We start from the raw sequence: 20,120 nt of genomic DNA on the forward strand, positions 1-20,120 counted from the left end.
AAGTCTAGAGTGAGTAAGTAATTAGCCTAATAACATAATTGCCAGTTAGATAAGAATAAGGGTTCAAAATTCAGGTGCTCTAAGGACCAGTTTGGCACATTTTCTACCACAAGAATCTTCATTCCAGAAAGTAGATAAAGTGAACTAGACTTGTGTATGAGAGGATATTTGGGTTGTATCACATTTCTATCTTCTTTCAAAAATATCAAGCTGAGATTAAAAGGAAGGGTGGAGAGAGGGAGAAAGTTCTATGGTTCTAAGAAAGGCAGGTACATGTTACTGATACATGGTTTAAAAGAAAAAAAAAACTATTGGGGTAAAAAAAAATCTCTCTACTATATATTGATGTTGCCAAAGATAGGCCTCAGAGAATAATATCACACTTTCTAACACTTAAAAGAGATCTGGCCTGGAATGATAGATATCAGAGACCAGGAAATTTATCCTCCTCCTATGGAAGATGAAATTTCCACTAACTGTTGAGCAAACTTTCTGGAACAGCTCACCACAAAACACTGTTGAATTTACCTATCTGGTGCTTGAATAGTAAAGCAATTATACCAGTGTTCAGTTCACCAATTTCACAGTAAATGTGTAATTCCACAGGGATGTGGGAATAGAAATACGAACACTTTCACTTTTAACAAAATGTAGATGCTACACTTACAGATCTCATTCACAGCCTCTTCCCTAGCCCTACAGGTTTCCCTATGACAGGAAAATGAACAATTCATGAGGACAGGAAGATAAATATTCAGTTCTCCACACACAGGAAGAAAGGAATATTAAAGCATATGAGAATTGGACTGTAAATTAATATGGCAAAATGGCTGTGATTTGATTTGTGGAAAATAATTTAAAGTGATAATTCCATTCCATTAACAAATATAATACAATTTTCTTCCTTTTTTTTTTTACTTTGCTATTTATCTAATTTGTTTTAGAGAAAGAAAGTATATGGGATGTATATTAGTAAAAGTATTTCTCAGGTTCTTCCTAGGTTCTTTGATGTATTTAGGAAGGAATAAAATAACTTGGGTAATGGAAGAGATGAGGTACTTAATCATGTCTGCAGATGAAACAAAGCTAGGAGGAATAGCCAACACACTGTATGACAGAATCAGGGTTCAAAAATATCACAGCAGACAAGAAAAATGAGCCTAACAAAATCCTTAAACTAAGTTAACAGAAACAATGTCCACAGTAAAATGGATGGCCGTCTCACTATATTTGGCTTTGACTGACCACATGTGAAGTACTGGGAAAAACTATAGTACATCTAGTGGAAAGTAATGATTATGATAAAAAGACTGGAAATCAGAACACAAGGACTAGCTAAAGGAACTGAAGATAATTAGCTTAAAGAAGAGAAGATGTACAAGGATGCTTCTTCCAGTATTTGAAGGGCTGTAATGTACAAGAAGCCTGAGAATGTGTTTCACGTGGTCCTAGAAAGCAAAACTGGAAACAAAGGTTAGAACAGTTATCAATCTAATATAATGAAAATTTTATTGACAATTAGAAGCACCCAAAATGGAACAGATGCCCTCTGAAAGTAGTGAACTGATAATTGCTAGTGGTTATGTCAGACATGTTGTCAAGGGGTACAGCTTGGACTAGATGGCTTCTGAGGGTCCTTTTCACTCAAGTTTCATAATCTTTGACTACAGCAATCTGAATAAAAAGAGTCCCCTGGTAGTCTGTTGGTTACCAAAGCACTGAAGAGATTTTTGTGGCAAAACAGAAAAATAAAGAGCAATAAGAGATCTTGCTGGTGTCTATCAAGTTTACTGGGCTCAGTACTTCATATTGGGTCTAAGTGCAACTCTGGCTATACTTAGCACCTAACATTAAAGAATTAATGTCCTGTGATTCCAAATCATCTTCCAGATATCCTGCTTCCCTACAAGGCAGGCAACTTATAATTCTATAGAACAACAAAAGAATTAGCAATTAAATAAAATGTTACTTGAACAGAAAATGGCATGCATATATTTGTGGTATACCACTGACATACATTAATGCTACTTATGTGGTCAGTGAAAATATTTTGCATACCTGAGTTGTGTACATTAGCAAAATAACCAAAACACTAGATAAATCTATGTTAAAATAATCAATCCTTCTTTGGCCAGAAAATAGACTCAAATAGCTTTTTTGTACCTAATTTCATTAATTTAAGAACAGGAGTGATGGGTGAACAGTCTGTGTTTCCTTTGGGTCAAAAGCAAATGCACACAAGTTATGGCATTGCACAATCAATGGAAGAAAGAATTTCAGGAAAAAATGAGCACTTTGGATGAGCTGAAGCAATGATCTGCTGGCACTATTTATCACATATATTCCTGCTTATGTGAAACTAAAAACTTTCCACTAAGGAGTTTTCCATTTAAAAAAAAAACTGCATATCACTTAAACAAAGGAGGATCATAGAGGTCGGGAAGAAAGCAAGGGGAAAAATGTTGGGGTAACTAGCTCATATACAAGAATTAATAAAAAATGAATTACTAGATGGAAGGGGAAACTTCTCCAAGGGGGGAAAGGGTGTGTTACACACACACACACACACACAATATATTTTTATATATGTATGTATATATGCATATAAGAATACACATACATATTTCACTTTGTGTAACATCATGCAATTTAAAACCTATTTCTTAATTATTTGTTACTTAGGCATGACTTCAGTAATAATGCCCTTGATTTGAACTCAGGCCTAGCACTCTATCCAATTATTTTTCCCCACATGTTCTTATATTCATCTTAAAGAAACTTATTTCTTATAATTTGACCTAAACAGTCATAGTACAAAATGAGACAATTAAATCTACTCTATATTGAAGATGACAATGAAACAACTTATTTAAAAAAAAAAACACACACATCAGGTAACTGTACAAGACACTGATTTCCAAAAGCATCTACAAAATTTTATATATGTGCATATATATGCATATATGCGTGTGAAACAAACAGTAAAACAAACAGTATGAGTTGTTTCCCCTTTCTGTTGCTATTTTATTTCCTGGTTGATTCTACTGGTCTATAGCCGTGACTTAAAAACTTTTTTGATCACAATTTTTTGAGCACACACCCCCAATATGTGTATATTTACTTATTTATACACATACTACTGTACTGCTAATTACTTAATTGTAAAACTTTTTAAAAAACTGATGCTGGAAATGGATGAGATGAAGATAAAATAATATTTGAATCAAGAACTAATAAGGAGCCATTGGAGCCTACTAAGGAGGAAGAAGAACATGAAATAGTCAGGCTTGCACTTCAGGAATATCACTTTGGCAAGGGTGAAATCCTACAGTTAGGGCATGTTGTCACTTCTCAGATGATAAGGGCCTGAGCTAGGGCAGTGGCTGTGTGAAAAGGAAGATGGGAGAAACATAGGAGAGATGTGAAGGTAGAACTGACAAGCTTTATCAACGGAAAGTAAGTGCATTTGGAGTGAGAGAAAATAACTAGTCAAAAATGACAATGAAGCGGTGAAAACCTATGACTAGAAGCATGTGAGTGCCTTTGACAGTAACAGGGAAGTTTGGCAGATGAACTGGGGGTTTGGGGAAAAAGATATTTTAATGTTACATGCAGTACAGGTCCCTACCCATCCATGCCTGCTCATCCTGTGTGACATTCACTGTCCCCCCACAAATGAGAAGGGGTAGGGGTGTGGCTCTTACTCCTTGTTCATGGCTCTCAAACTCAAGAACCAAACCTCTACGAAGAACCTGCCACCCCAGCTATGAGGTGAATGAAGGGACAAGAGATGGGAGCCAAATTTTTCCAAAGGCACCTACACACCTCATTAGCAGGTAGTGTATATTATGATAAGTGCCCTGAAGGGTCAGAATAAAAAGCAAAAACAGCCATTTCAGGGTTGGCTATGGAAGACTACAAGAAAAGACTTTATGTATTAGACTGCCTTGGAGCTGACCTTTAAAAGAAGCCAGGGACTCTAACAGGCCTAAGTGAAAGTAAAATGCATTATTGGTATGGAAAAATAAAAGCACTGAGATGGAATCTCATGTACAGGGAACAGCAATTAGGTCCATTAGGCTAGAATGAGGAATTCATGCATGAAAGGAACAGTGTTCAATAATCCCATTCCTAGAAGTAGGTTGGAGCCAGGTTGTTATCGGGTTCAAATGCCAAACAGAGAGTTTGTATTTGATTGTAGAGATAACAGGGAGTCACTGAAGCTTCTTGAACAAGAGTAACCTGTGTTTTACAAATAATAATTTAACAGTTTTGTGGAGGACAGACTGGAGAAAGGAAAGATTAGAGACAGGGAGATCAACTAGGAAGCTTCTGAAATCATCTAGGCAAAAGGCAATGTGGGCCTAAATGAGGGTGGTGGCCATGTGAGGAGATGAGATGTCATAGAGGCAGAATTGATATGACTTGGCAACTGATTGGTTTTAGGATAATACAATGGTTTTGAATCTGTATTATCAGAAAAATGGCAGTATCCTAGATAGAAATATGTCTGGAAAAGAGGTGAGTGGGGTAAGTGGGGAAGTAGGCAGTTATACTGGCAATTGATATGAAACAAGAGCTCAAGAGAGAAAATAGGCTATAAAGAATACAAAGGACTTGAAGGGGAGGTTGGGATATGGAGTAGGGGGTACAAAGAGAAGAATCTATTTGGGAGTCAGCCAGCAAATATAAAATTATGCATTTAAAACCTATTCATTAGTTATGTGTTACTTGGGCATGACTTTAGTAATAATGCCCTTGATTTGAACTCAGGCCCAACACTTTATCCATTGCATCAGCTATATACCACTGATATACATACATACATACATACATACATATATATATAAAATGTGTGTGTATATATGTGTGTGAGAGAGACAGAGAGACACAGAAAGAGGAAAAAGAGAGAGAGAGAAAGGGAGGTGCTTAGCTTTTTATTCAATATTAAATGCTCATACTTAAGTATGACTAATAATTTCAACAGGCTAAAAAAAAGGAGCCAATAAAGCTAATCAGAACCACAAAAAAATGACGACCATATAATATCAAAATTATATTAAATTCCAAGATAAATTACATTAAGACAGATAACTTGAAAGGACTTTACAGGTCAGATTGTCCAACCTTTTTTTACATATGAGAAAACTGAATACCAGAAGTTACACAACCTGCAGAGCATTTTATAGTAAGTACCAGCAGAGGTTTGAGTAGAACACAGATCTTGTGATTGCTCTTGTTCTTCCACAAAATGTTGTACTTTTGATAGAAAATCTTGCCTTGAGAGCCCAAAAGCAATGTAGGGGAAAGTTCTCAAGAGCATTTAAGGGGGAAGGAAAAAAGTCTGCCAACTGAAAGGGAAACCACATGGGTCTGTGAGAAGCCTCTGGGGAGTCACAGATTTCTACAGCTGACAGACATCCATGAAACTAGCCTAACATTTTTATAAATTGATAAAGAAGTGATCTGATTTGTCTAAAGTCACATATTTAAGGGGCAGCTAGGTGGCACAGTGGATAGAGCATTGGCCCTGAAGTCAGGAGGACCTGAGTTCAAATCCGATCTCAGACCAAACACCTGACACTTACTAGGCTGTGTGACCCTGTTGCCTAAAAACAAAAAAAAAATAAAAATAAAAATAAAAATTTGCTTAAAGTCACATATTTAGCTACAGAGTTGGGCCAAATGTAGAGAAAAGAGCTCTCAACTTTTCCCAAGGAAGACCTCATCATCAGGGAACTTATCATCACAGTGATTTCATCAGCTTTGTTATTTATACTTCATCAGGATTCTCAGTTGTCTTTCCCCTTCTGACCGGAGCATTGAACAAAAAAAATTCTCTCAAAGTCCCTAGACCTCAGAAGCCCATATAGCACTTTATTTCCAATGGCTATACTGCCTGGTTTTGACTCTACCATTATCAAACACTGCCCGCTTACCTCCCTTCTTTTAAGCTTCCTTTTCTATGTTGTTTTCCATCATTAGACTATAAGATCCTTGTGGGTAGGGATTGTCTTTTTCTTATTTGTAGCCCCAGCTCTTGGGACACTGCCTGTAACATTCTAAGTGCTTAATAAATGTTTACTGTATTTGTATTGTATTGGACTTGGAATCCCAAGCCCCTGGGTTTGAGTTCCAGGTAATAATTTTACCATAATTACTATCTTGCGAAAGTCATTTTTCTTTGTGGAGCTCTTTTTCATAATCTATAAAATGATAGGACATTGATCTCTATTGTCTCTTCTAGCTCTAAATCTAAAATTCTATGATTGGGATCCAGGTGTCCTAACTCCCAATCTAATGATTTTTCTGTTAAGTCACTTTGTCATCTCAATATATAGGTATTTGAGCCATTAAAAGTCAACATTACTGTTTTTAACCAGGCAAAGAGAAATTGTGTGGGTAGGCAGCTAAAACAAGGAAAACTGAACTGCAGTCTCTAATTATGAGATGTACAAGTCAATTTACCAAACCTCCAATTATAACTGGTATTACTATAAAAAAAAAGATTATAGCAAATGTTCATTACAGGAAAAAGTAAAATTCAATGTGTTGAAAATACTGTGTTAAAACACTCCTCTATCTAATCAATACAATTTCATTTTGCTTCTGGGGAAAAATAAGAGGTAACGGGAAAATGTATCTACTTGGACAGTTTTAGATTCACTGGAAATTTTATGTGTTAGGAAATTGCCAATGAAATAAATTTCATTAGAACTTTGCTAATTCTTATTTCGCTTATCTACAAACCAGATAATTTTAGTTCAATAAAAATGAAACGACCCACACACCTAGAGGTTTTACTCCACTTCCCAACAGATTCAATAAGCAGAAGTGCTAAAAGTACAGACTCTAATTATGACAATTTCATTAATTTCATTGAATAGTGGTGAAAGCTGTGTTTTAGGAAGATTATTTTTATCCAAAAAAGTTCAAGTTTCATTAAAGTGTGCGTGTATGAAACCAGTGAATTAAGGAATAAAATAATCTTCATAAGATATAGTTTTCATCACCATTCCCTTGCTTTAGAACCTATGCCTCCCATTCTCTGCCAAATGCAATCCACACTGAGTAATTTGTCTTGTATTAAAGAAAGTCAGAGCAATTTTAATCTTTAGCATTTGCCATTTATAACTGGATTGTAAGACTTTTCTGTTACTCCTTGCCCATTTATAATAAAGTTTCTTTGCAGAACTGCAACTTCTAATGGTTTGCATTTTGACAAGTGATTTACAAATCTCAACAGAACTTACTTTAGGTTAGAGAGAAAGGATGTAGTTGGGAGAGGAGGGGAAAGCCGGGGAGGGACATCATATTCTTCACTTCCCAGGTGACCATTAGAAAAGACCTGAAAAATGGAACAATTGGTTACTTTAAATAATCTACTTTGCTTTTGAAAAAAATTTGGACCAAAATTATGCTAATTTTTGATGAAGGTGAAACTCAATATTGTATACTTACACTTTACTTTTTGTGTGGTATTTACAAAATTCCACTGAAATCAAAAGGAGAGTCAAACCCAGTTCAATTACACTTATTTATTTTATGAAAAAATTAAAATTTATTAGCAAGTAAGAGAGTAAATCCCACGGTTGATGAAGGATAAGACATGTTGGCTATACATTTCACATTCTTTTCTTTTTTTATATGAAACTACTAATCTCAATTATGTTCATCTTGCTTTTTTAAAAAATATATAACTTTCAAAACTTGCCTCTTTCTCTATGAACTTCCTTCTGTTCCCTTTCCTGTGCTTAAAAATACTCTTCTTTTTTTTTGGCAGCATTACTGGTAACTCTCCTTTTCCTCTCCAACTCTCTCCCAATTAAATAAAAAAAAAACCAAACAACAGTAACAACAAAACAAATCTTTGTAACAAATAAGCACAATCAAGCAGAACACATCAACATATTAGCCATATCAAAAAAACGTGTATCTCATTCTATACCTTGAATCCATTACCCCTGTCAGGAGGTAGACAGTGTGTTTCATTATTAATCTTCTGAAACTGCGACTGGTTACTGTATTGATCAGAATTCTTAAGTCTTTCAAAGTTGTTTTTCTTTATATTTTGTTACTGTATAAACTGTTTTCTTGTTTCTGCTCATTTCACACAAGCCATCCCAGGTTTCTTTGAAACCATCTGTCAATTGAACAATCTTGTTCCATTTCAATTGTTTTTAACAAGTAGATGGGCATGACACTTCCTTCAAAATCAGTAGTTTGCCATCCTGATTAATAAACATCACCTCTAAACTAGTATAAAAGGACTTCCTCTGGATTCCTGTTTACATGGTGATAGTCTACTTGATAAAATTCAAATTAAGATAAAAAATTTCCAAGCACAAATTTATATTGAAAATTAGTGTTCTCTTTGTAACGAAAGAAAAAAATGGAACTAGTGTGAATTTTGATTTTTTTCTCATGCTATGTCTACCTAAATATGAACGTATTCACATATATGTACTCATACACATATATACGATCAGTCACTAAGCATTTCTTAAGCACATAATATGTGCGAGGTATTGCGTGAAGTGCTAAGGATAAAAGGAAAAACAACAAGAACAAGAGTCCTGGCTTTCAAGGAGCTTACTACAATCTGGAGTGGATCACAACACGTGTGCATAGAGTTATACAGAAAATATATACAAACTAAATACAGGAGATTGTATGAGGTGGAGGGGAGGAGAAATGTATTGCAGATATGGGGGATGGTCAATGAAAAGGTCCTCAGATGGGTAATGGAGGACCATGTGTAAGTAACAGCAAGACTAGTTTGGCCAGACCACAAGAGTTCAGGATGAGTAATAATACAGAAGAAGGTTGGACAAATAGGTTGGCCAGTGTGGGAAGGGTTTTGAAAGCCAAACAAAAGAGTTTAATATTCCAAGGTAATTGAAGTTGCTGGAGTTTAGTGAGTAGAGAAGTGATATTGTCATACTTTTGGCTGTTCTATGGAAGATGAATTTCAGTAGGGAGAGATTTGAAGGATGGAAACCAAGTAGGAGACCTCTGCAATAGTTTAGTAGAGATGTAATAAGGGACTCAACTATAGTGCTGTCTGTGTGCATACTGAGGAGGCAGAAGCAAGAGAAGTGGAAGAGGTGGAAACAGCAAGATTTGCTAACTGATGGGACATGTAGAGTGAGGAAAAGGAAAGAATACATAATAACATAGTGTTTGTGAACCTGGAAGATTTCAAGGATGGTGGTTTCCCTGAAAGAAACTAGGAAGTTAAAAAAATGGAGTAGGTTTAGGGGAATAATAATGAGTTAAGCTTTAGACATGCAGAGTTTGAGATATTTATAAGGAAGGACTAAGCCTGGATATATAGATCTCAAATTCATTTGTATACAGATGGTATAGAGGTCACAAAATGAGAACCAAGAGAGAGAAAGTAGTTAGCTCAGAGCAGTATCTTGGGGTACATATATAGTTATAGTCCATGATACTGAAGATGATCCAGAAGCAACAGTCAGACAAAGAAGAAGAGAACCAAGAAAGAGTAGTCATGAAAACCCAGAGGAAATATTATTCAGGAAGAGAAGATAATCAAAGTGCACATGCGCGTATACACCACACACATGCATGCACACAGATAGCATACCATGACTTTCAGATATACTAAGCAACCAAAATACATACAATAATTTATAGTCACATATTAGCTTTACATTAAAGCAATATTGAGATAAAAGAAGTGGCAGTAATGTATCAAATTTTCTAAATAATTTTAATTTTTATTATTCTGAACAAATACCAACAAACATGAACATCTCTATATACAAAGAAAAAAGGATTGATATGAAACTACAAATCTCTAGTATATAAACCTTGCTCTTTTTTAAACAGAATAAATTCAACATATTAGTTTCAAGGCTATCCTTTTTGTTTCCATTTGAATTTCCTTCTGTGTTCTTTTGTACATTAAAAAATACTCTTTTCTTTCCAATTTTTGACATCATTATTTCTAGCCCTCTCTCCCTCCACTATACCTCTATCCCACTCAAAGTAAAAAAAAAAAAAAGAATCCTTGTAACAAATAAGAAAACAAATCCACACATTAGCCATGTGGGAAAATGTTTGTTTTATTCTACATCTGAGTCCATCATCCCACTTTCGGAGATGAGCAGCACTGTTTTATCATTGGTCCTCTGGAAACATGGCAGGACACTTCAATGATCAGTTCTCAAGTCTTTCAAATTTATGTTCGAATACTGCTTTTTCAATGTTGTTCTCTGGTTTCTATTTATTTCACTCTTTATTAGTTCATATAAATTCTCCCATGTTTCCCTGAATGGAGCCACTTTTTCATTTCTTATGGTGATTGCACTTATATAATTTGTTGAGCAATTCCAGAAGTGCAGGATCTTTAGGTACCAGTTTTTCTCTCTAACAAAAAAGAGATACTATAAATATTTTGTACAAATTGGTCCTTTTACCCTTGGATCACTTCAGGTGCATATGCATGGTAGTGAATTGACTGGGTCAAAGCACCATTTATTGACTTGTGGAGCACTATTCCAAACTGCTTTCCAGAATTAGTAGCGCAATTCATGGCCACAATTTTGAAAACTGTGTACGTATTTTATAGGTATGTATTTTAATATTTTTCAATCAATCACTAAATCATTGCTTCCTGCTTAACAGGTGGAATGACACTAGAAGCAGAAATGGTGAGTGTATGTGGGTGTGTGTTGTATATTTTATATATAAACACTTGGGGAAAGGGCATATTCATTACCTAGAAAACCAGTTAAACAGCAACAATGATATCTCTCCCTCATCTGAAACTGTATTAAATCCTTATCATACAACATTAAAAGGTAGTTTCTCTACCCTAAAGGAAAAAAAAACAAAAGGCTCTTCTATGATGTGAAATGCTTCATAACTATAATTTATGGAACCATCCAACTCAGAAAGTACAGCCTGTGCTCTGGTTAAAGAACTCACTTCTGCTTTCCATAATGGATGTGTACATACAAAAACTTACTATGTATGAGTGAACCATATATAATAAGTGCACTGAGAGTTTGTCTGAAATAGCACTTCAAGATCATCACACATTGTGATATTAAAAATGCTATTATCTTTTGCATTAAGTAAATAGGGAATAAGCTGCATAATAACAAATCTTTCTCAGAAGTCATTTAAAACTAGTCTAAATCTGCAAAAGAACAATTCATATGGCCATTAATTCTTAGCATTAGTTAAATCATGTTGAGCAGTAAGCTGAGGTAGTTTGTTCATGGGCACACTGAGAATATTTACCTCTCGAAGGTGAATACCTTACTCCTAACCGTGTAACATAAAATACACTAATTGTTTCTAAGTGTTTAGATGGCAGAGTAGATTGCCAATAGATCTCAGAAGCAGGAAAACCTGGGTTCAATTCTTAGCTAATCCACTAACCTCTCAGTGGCTTAGGTCAATCTCTAGTAATAGAATCATTTTAAGCTGATCAGTTGCCAATCTGCATTGGTAGACAAACTTTTATTAGTAGCAAACTTCTATTAGTAGCAAACTTCTCACATCAATGAAATCCCACTCTGTTTTTTTGGGACATTATGCCCCAAATAATCTACTGTTTGTACCATAAATGCAGTAGTGACATACCAATATGTATTGCCAGTTATAATTTATGTGGATGGTGCCTCATCTCCCTGACAATATTAATGCTCCTTGAAGGCAAAGACTCCCTTTTTTATCCTTTCTCTATATTTTGTAACAATTATAATAGTATCTTAACAATAAGAGGATTAGTGGATTAGCCCTGGAACAGACCTCAAAGGTCATTTAGTCTGATGCCCTTATTTTACAGATGAGAAAATTTATACCTATGGAGATTAATTGACTTGCTCAAGGTCACAAAAATATTAAATCATGGAAGCAGATTCTAAACCAGGAATGTACCTCTCACATACCAGCACAGAGTAAGTATTATTAAATAAATATTTGACTGAAAGTGTCCTCACTTTCCAAAGGTAGAGTGGCTGAGTTTGATATGTGAACTTTCCCTCACTTCATGCTAGTTATTTAATGGCATAAAAGCTCAAAAATGTAAAATCTTATCTATTGCAACATGTTAATGGCCATCACCAAGAATCCAAAATGAAGAAATTCATTAGTTTCCTATAAAGAAATGAAAGCCTCGTGCTATCCAGAACATGAGAAGTTCAAGTTTAACATGTCTCCTGAAATAAGTAAACAGGAAAAAAAAAAAAGGCTGATTAAATAAATGCTGGATGTATTTAAGATAATAGCTATAGGAAATTTTTTCAGCGGCATAAGATACTTTTTTCTCATGCTTATCGTTAATGTTGCATCATCCTGAACTTTATGATTCTGTCCACATTTCATCAGACCTAAAATCATTTTAGTTGTCTCTACAAGACAAGCTTGTGACAAGGAATTGTGAATAACCTGGTTTTCTCTGTACTGTGGGGTGGTGCAGATGGATACTTCTCTATATTCCTTAGAAGACTAGAGCACTTCCTTTTCAGATACTTACATAGGAGATCGTTGAGTAACTTTTGAGATTCCTATCTAAAAAAATCATGTTAAATAGGTCTGTCCCTCCAGGGATCGATCACACACACACACACACACACACACACACACACACACACACACTACACAACACACATACCCTATCTGGAATAAAGAATATTAATTTATAGGAATATTCTTCCCCTGGAGGAACAAAAACTAAAAATCAAAACAAACTCAAAATACAAACACTATTCAAAGCTCTAGATTTAGATCAATGATTGAAAAGAAAAATGAAAACAAAAACCTCCATACTCATATTTATTTTCCAACATGCTGGCCCTTTTCTTACAGAAATATTTGAAATACTTCATTGAAACACTGGCTTCCAAATTACTCCCAAAAGAAAACATGCTAAAGCACCAAAACGTGTAATACGGAGAAATTTCAAATGTACTTTCTTGGCAAGATATTACAGAAGTTGCAGAGAAATATTAGAAAAGTAGTTTTCACTACAAGCAAAATCAAGTAATGCCTTAAAACAAATAACCTCAAGTGAACATAACCCATAAATGAAAATAGGCTTAAAGTCATCAGGTATATTGAGGAGTAAAGCTGTTGACAAAGAATTGGGAAAAAAAAATGTCATGTTTCCAATAATACTTAAAACTATTTCAGAAGCAAATTTCTTTCTCACTTAAGCTGGAAAAGAAAAAAAAAACAGAAATAGAAACAAAAAACAAAACCTCAAGCAACTTTAAAATTAGCAAGAAAAACACTGGATCAGATAAAGGATCAGACGCATGATGATCCAAGAACTAGAGAATTTCATGAGTAATTGAGATAATTTAGTGAGAGGAGCAATACTAATTTTTATAATCATAACCTTGGCATGAAGAAAGAGACATAATTTTCTAGGGCATCTCACAATCTATGCCTGATTCACCACTACCACCCCCCAACTCAGGAGACTATTGGAATTTATTTGGTTCATTTTTGCTTATCTCGGTAACGTTTTCATTTAGGGGCAGGGAGGTGGTGCAGTGCATAGAATGCTGGGCCTGAAATCAGGAAGACTCATGTTCATGAGTTCAAATCTGCACTCAGAGACTTACTAGCTATGTCACTCTAAGTAAGTCACTGAACCCTGTTTGCCTCAGTTTCCTCATTTGTAAAATGAACTTGAAAAGGAAATGGCAAACCCAGTAACTTTGCCAAGAAAACTCAAATGGGGTCATGAAGAGTCAGATACAACTGAAATAACTTAACTACAACAATTCAGCATGTACATTGTTCTTTTGGATCTGCTTTCTCTGCTCTGTATCACTTCACACATTTTTTTAACTCTTATATTCCTCAATGTTTATGGCACAAAAACATTCCTTTGCATTCACATATTACACTTTATTCAGCAATTCTTGATTCTTGTGCAAACAGTTCCCTGGCTTACTGTCATTATAAATAATATTAACTGTGGGCCTCTCTCTCTTTCTCTCCCTCTGTGTCTCTGTCTCCTCCCTTCTCACTCTCCCCACCTCCTTTCCTCCCTACCTCCCTCATTTTCCTTCTCTTTTTTTCTAGCTTATACCCCCACTGGAATATTAACCAAGTGGCAGTATTGTTGTAAGTAACAAAGGAGATAAATAATTTTGCGACCAACATTGCTGAATTCCACCAATGCTCAATTAGTATACTTCTTCTCCCTTAACCTTATCAATACTGTTTGTTTTTTAAGTATTTATTGCTTTGAAATAAAAATGATATACCAGGATTTTTTCCATTTTTTATTTTTCTGTTTAGTACTTCTGAACTTTTTTTTTAATTGGGCATTGACAGTTTTCAAAAGAAATAGATTATTACTTTCATTTTAACAATTTGATATTGAACAATATATTCACATAACATTCTATTAGAGATTAATGTTAATTCTCTGTAGATTTTGAATGTAGAAGTGCTACACTTATAGAGAGATACACTTATATACACTTAGCACTTTATATCAGAGATATAAAGACCTGGTTCTACTCCATGTCCTTTCTTTATATTCTGAGTTATTTTTATTTATGCAAAAACTTTTTAAAATTTTGATATAATCAAATTTATGTATATGTCTATATACATACATAAAAATATAACCTCCCATTTTCCTTTATTTTTATGAGTTATATTTTTTAATGTAAATTGTTAGTCTATAGTACTTAGTGTGTAGTATGAAGCAAGATCATAGTTTGAACCCACTTTTCACTAATCTGCTATCCAGTTTCCCCAGATACTTGTATCAAACATTTTAACCATGTAAATTTTGTTCCAATTATTTAGCCTGTACTTTATTTCTCTAAAAAAAAAATTATGTTTATAGATGTAGAGGACAAAGAGATGCCTTCTCTTTGTTCTGGCACATTCGGGTAACAAATTTATTGAAAACATGTTTAAATGGTATTTCTTTCTAGCAATTTTTTTTCATATATAAATATGCTGATTATTCTTGTGGACTATTTTATATCCTACTATTTTGCTACTTATTACCTTTCTTCTTAGGTGATTCTTCAGGTTTTTCTAAGTAAACAAGATATACTTACTTCAGGACCTGTGATTTCATCAGGATAGGGAGATCCAGATGACCTCCTTTTACCAAAGCAGATCAGCAACTATTTTACAACTTATATTTTAAGTGTGTTCCCTGAAGTGGAACTGAGAAGTTAAGTCAAACAAATCCTCAGGATCACATGGCTGGTATGTGTCCAAAATGGTAGTGGTCCTCTTATAAATACATTGTGCTCTCTTTCTATAGCTTTTCCAAATAAACCTATTTTTGTTCCTTAACCAATTCTTGTTTCCTGAGTTTCTTTATCTTGACTTGTTGCTATAGCTAACATTTCTAATAGTTTAAAGGAGAGGCAGTGTGATATAGTGAATGGGACATTAGACAGAGTTGGGCAGACCTGGGTTCAAAATCCTGTATCAGACACTAATCAGCAACTTTGGGCAATTTACTTAAACCTTTCTGCACCTCACTTTTCTTATCTATAAAATAACAGGATTAGATTGGATGGGCACTAAGGTCCCTTCCAGTTCACATTCTTAAGTATTATGAATAATGAGAAGGAAGAATCTTAACTTTATTCTTGAATTTAATGAGAAAGCTTTCAATATTTTCCTTATGAAAATAGTTTAGCTTAGGGATTTAGATTAATTTTTCCCTATGACAAAATTTTTCATTCCAATGACTTTTAGCTCAATATACATTAAAAAAAGAGGTTACACCAAAGTTATATGTTTTTTGTTTTGTTTTATTTTTGATGTTGCTGTTCTTAATGACTTTTCTTTACAACAACCAGCAGAGCAGTGTAGTTGCATTAGGAAGATGTGGCTGTGCCTCTGACATATATTGGCTATGTAACACTGGGCAAGTTACTTCATTTCTCAGTGTCCTAACACAATTCTTTATGACTATAAATAGCAGAGCAGTTGCTGATCTGCATTGATACACCTTATTTCTTTGTGAAAGTTCACTAGACCAATGAAATAAGTCGGGACAAAAAAAGTACATTGTTTTCCTTCCTAGCCTTGAACTATCCTTGCATTCCTGATATAAATCTAACTTGATCATAACAAATAATTCTAATGATAAGTTATTGGAGGTTTTTAGACAGGCTTTTATTACTGTTACATCAATATTCATTGGTGATAATGATTTAAAAGTTCTGCCTCAGCTCTCAGATTTGGGTATTAAAATCATTCTTATACATATAAGTAATATGGTAACATCTTTTTTGTTTCTGAAAAAGTTTATTTAGCATAGATTTTACTTAATCACATCTTTGATAGAATTCACTTGCAAATTACTCCATAAGTACTTGTTAAGTGCTTACTATGATGTGTCAGGCACTGTGGTATGGAGGATACAAAGAAAGTTAAAAGTAAGTAGACAGTATAATTGTAAGGCAGAGAGGGATGGAGACTGGGAAAGCTTCCTGCAGAAAGTGGAATTTGAGCTGAGTCTTGAAGGAAGATAAGGAAGCTGGAAGTCAGAGGTGAAGAGGGAGAACATTCCAGGCATGAGGGTCGGCCAGTCAAGCTGGATTGCACAGCACATATAAGAGAGACTATATATGTAAAAAGGCTAGAAAGATTAAGAAGAGTCCAGGCTGTGAAGGGATTTACATGCCCCAAAGAACATTTTATATTTGGTCCTGGAGGTAGTATGGAGTATAAGGGTGGCAGGGTAGGTAACTGACATGGTCAGATCAGTATTTTAGAAAAATAACTTAGAAATTTAGAAAAATAAACAGAGAATTAAATGGGGAAAAACTTGGGGTGGCCTATTACAATAGTCTAGGTGTGAAGTAATGAGGATTGCATGTATGGGTGGTGACGGTGTCAGAAAAGAGATGGGGATGTGAAAGCAATAACAAGATTTGACAACATATTGGATAAGTAAGGAGAGGTAGAGTGAGGAGTTGAGGGTGACAGCAATCAACCTTGGTTAGCATGGCTAACTGAAAGATGGCAGTCCTCAAGAAAATAATAGTAAAGTTGGGAAGGGGGAAGGTTGGAAGATAATGAGATCAATTTAAAGAAGTTGATTTGAGATGCCTGTGGAACATCTACTTTGAAATACCTATTAGCTGGATGTGGAATTAAGAGCTCAGGAAAGAGATTATGGTTAGAGATATTTGTGTGTATATGTATATATGTGTACACACACACACATACACAGATACAAACACATATTTAAATATATCTATATCCAAGTCTATATAGAAGAGAATATATAATAAAAACATATATTCTATCATCATCTCTAAACTGATGATTCAATTATCTCTATACTTTTACATATGTGTCTATCTACATATATGTGTATCTGCATATATCATAATCATCAGTATAAAGATAATGATTGAATGCATGGGAGCTGATGAGATAGAACACCAAGTGAAGCAGTAGGGAGGGAGAAGAGAAGAGGATCCAGGACAGAACCTTGGGGGACCAACCATGATTAGTGGGTCTTACCTGGAGGAAGATCTAGGAAAAAAATAATGAGAAATCAGGTAAGCAGAAGAACAAAGAAAAGACAGTGTCACAAAACCCCAAAGAGGACAGAAGAATCAGAAGAAAGTGACTGACAGTGTCAAAAGGTACAGATAAGGCAAGGATGAAAATGGAGAAAGGGCAATTATTAGATTTGCTCAATAAGAGATCACCAATAATTTGGGAAATAACACTTTCAGTTAAGAGATTAGGTTGGAAGTCAAGTTGCAAAGAATTTTGAAAGTAGACAGAGGAAGAGGAAACACTTGGTATAGACAGCTTTCATAAGCAGTTTAGCTGAGAAGGGAAGGAAAGCTATAGCACAATAGCTTGCAGGGATAGAAGGATGAGTTGTTTATTTTTTTTGTTTGTATTGGTTTGTTTTTTAAAGGATGGAGGATGATACATTGAAGGAAGTAACCAAAAGATACAGAGAGAGTGAAGATTAGTGAGAAAGTATGGGGTTGACAGTGGAGTGAATCTGCAGGAAAAGGAGGAGAGAACAGATGGGGTCAAAAGAACATGTAGAGTTGTCAGCCTTGGCCATGAGATGTGAGACCAGCGGGGAGGATGGAAGAAGTAGTGGGTGAAGATATCTGAATGATGTCAGATGAAGAGGTGAGAAGACTAGGGACCTCTCAGCAAATGGTGTCAATATTTTCAGTGAACAAAATCTTTAATTGAGAGGGTGGGTGAAGAGGATGCTGGAGGATATTTTGGGAGGGATGAAAAGGTTTAGAATAGCTGCTGTGGTGAGTGGGATAGTAAATGGATTAGTGAAGTAAAAAAAGAATTAATTTGCTGCAAGGAAGGCCAAATTAATATCATGTAACACAAATCTGTATTAGATTCAATCATCAGGTTTTTATGATTTTCTCCAGCTTCATCTAGCTGCATGGGAACAGGAGCAAAAGCAAATGTGGAATAACCTAAGGCTGAGGTCTAGCAAGCTGTGATCAGTGGCAAGGCAGAAGAATAAAAGATTTATGAGTAAAAGATAGTTTAGTCAGTAGTGTTTAACAACTGGATCTTCAGAGGGAAAAAGAAACCTGTATTTGTGACACACTTTTAAGCTCAATCTGCATTATTAATATTTTCTCTACCACTTTCTTAAGCATAGAAATCAACCCAGCAATGAATCAAGTCCCAATTTGTAGCATTTGCTGATTTCTAAAGGGTAAATTCTCCCATGGAAAATTTTAACAGCTGGCTCCAGCACAACCCTGTACAGTTAAACTGACCCACAAGTGATCAAGATAGGAAAAGAAGGGAAGGATAGCCAATGCAGTGGTGACAATCTTCTAAAAAACTGAGATGTGGAGTAAACAGAAGCAAAAACCACAAATAGGGCTAGGGACCATAAAACACAGGAAAAGATGAAATGAAAAATAGAGCTCATAAACACTGAAACAGAACATTTACATGTCATAGTATGATCAATGGCATGTCCATCTCTGTGAGCAGCTGAGGTTGAGTACAGGAGTAGGTCATGGAGAGTTGAGGAGGTTAGGCAATTTATAAGTTAGGGTACTAAGGTAGTATTGAGTGTTGGTATCTCCCAATTTCTACCCCAAAGATAACTTAAATTTTCATTCTGAGAATAAAGTTACCAATTTGCTCTTCTGTATATCTGAGTATTTTGTATTAAATATGCTATTTACATTTTCTTCAAGTTTTTCTAGGAGACAAATAATTCTGTCTTCCTAAGCTCTTCTTCTAGACCAGTTATTATCATTATTATTTTGTAGGGGCAGCAAAGTAGCACAGCAAATGCAGTGCTGGGCCTGGAGGCAGGAAGATCTGAATTTAAATCTGGCCTCAGACATTTACTAACTGTGACCCTGGGCAACTCATTTAACTTCTCTTTGCCCATTTCCTCAACTGTAAAATGGGGATAGTTAACAGAACCTCATCAAATTAGATCATATTTGTAATTTGCTTAGCATAATTCCTGACACCCAGTAGGTACTATATAAATGATGATTCCCTTAAACCTTACTCCCATGTTAGGGGCTCTCAAATTTATCTTCCTGGTTTTTTTCCCCCTACCCCCTCTGCTTTTTTGGCTTCCATTTGGATTATATGTGTACTGTACTTTCTCTCTCTGTCTTTGTGTCTCTCCCTATGAGGATTTCTTTCCCTACCCACTTTTATACTGTCCTTCATTCATTTAGAATATTTTTGTCATTCTGAGGTAATAAAACAAAACTGTTTTTAATCATGACTCTTGTAACCTTTGTATACGTACATAAACTAATCTCTGAGAAACAAATACTAACAACAGGATTTAATGAATAAATAAAGAAGTAGGGGCAGCTGGGTGGTGCAGTGGATAGAGCTCTGGCCTTGGAGTCAGGAGGACCTGAGCTCAAATCTGATCTCAGGCACTTGACACTACTAGCTGCGTGAGCCTGATTGCCTCACCAAAAAGCAAAAAACAAAACAAAAATATAAATAAAGAAGTAAATATGGATAAGCATAACTTCACCATTCTGCAACTAGCCTTGGGACACGGCCAAAATTGCTGTTTCTTTGTTTGTTATAGTACTAACTTTTTCAGGAATATAACAGTAATAATATCCTCTCAGTCAAGA

The 20,120-nt window shown here is 35.1% G+C and overlaps 1 protein-coding gene across 7 annotated transcripts in view; it reads right to left on the reverse strand.

Annotated features, from left to right (window-relative positions):
- Positions 1-20,120, reverse strand: part of CBLB (Cbl proto-oncogene B) — a 109,534-nt gene that overhangs the window by 46,390 nt on the left and 43,024 nt on the right. For all 7 annotated transcript variants that reach the window (XM_027867123.1, XM_027867150.1, XM_027867105.1 and 4 more), the window contains exon 8: positions 7,254-7,348. In XM_027867123.1, coding sequence (XP_027722924.1) covers positions 7,254-7,348 — 95 coding nt within the window. The remainder of the gene's footprint in view (positions 1-7,253; positions 7,349-20,120) is intronic.

Source organism: Vombatus ursinus, unplaced genomic scaffold (genome assembly GCF_900497805.2).
Source record: "Vombatus ursinus unplaced genomic scaffold, bare-nosed wombat genome assembly UNPS02001419.1, whole genome shotgun sequence".
NCBI lineage: Eukaryota > Metazoa > Chordata > Mammalia > Diprotodontia > Vombatidae > Vombatus > Vombatus ursinus.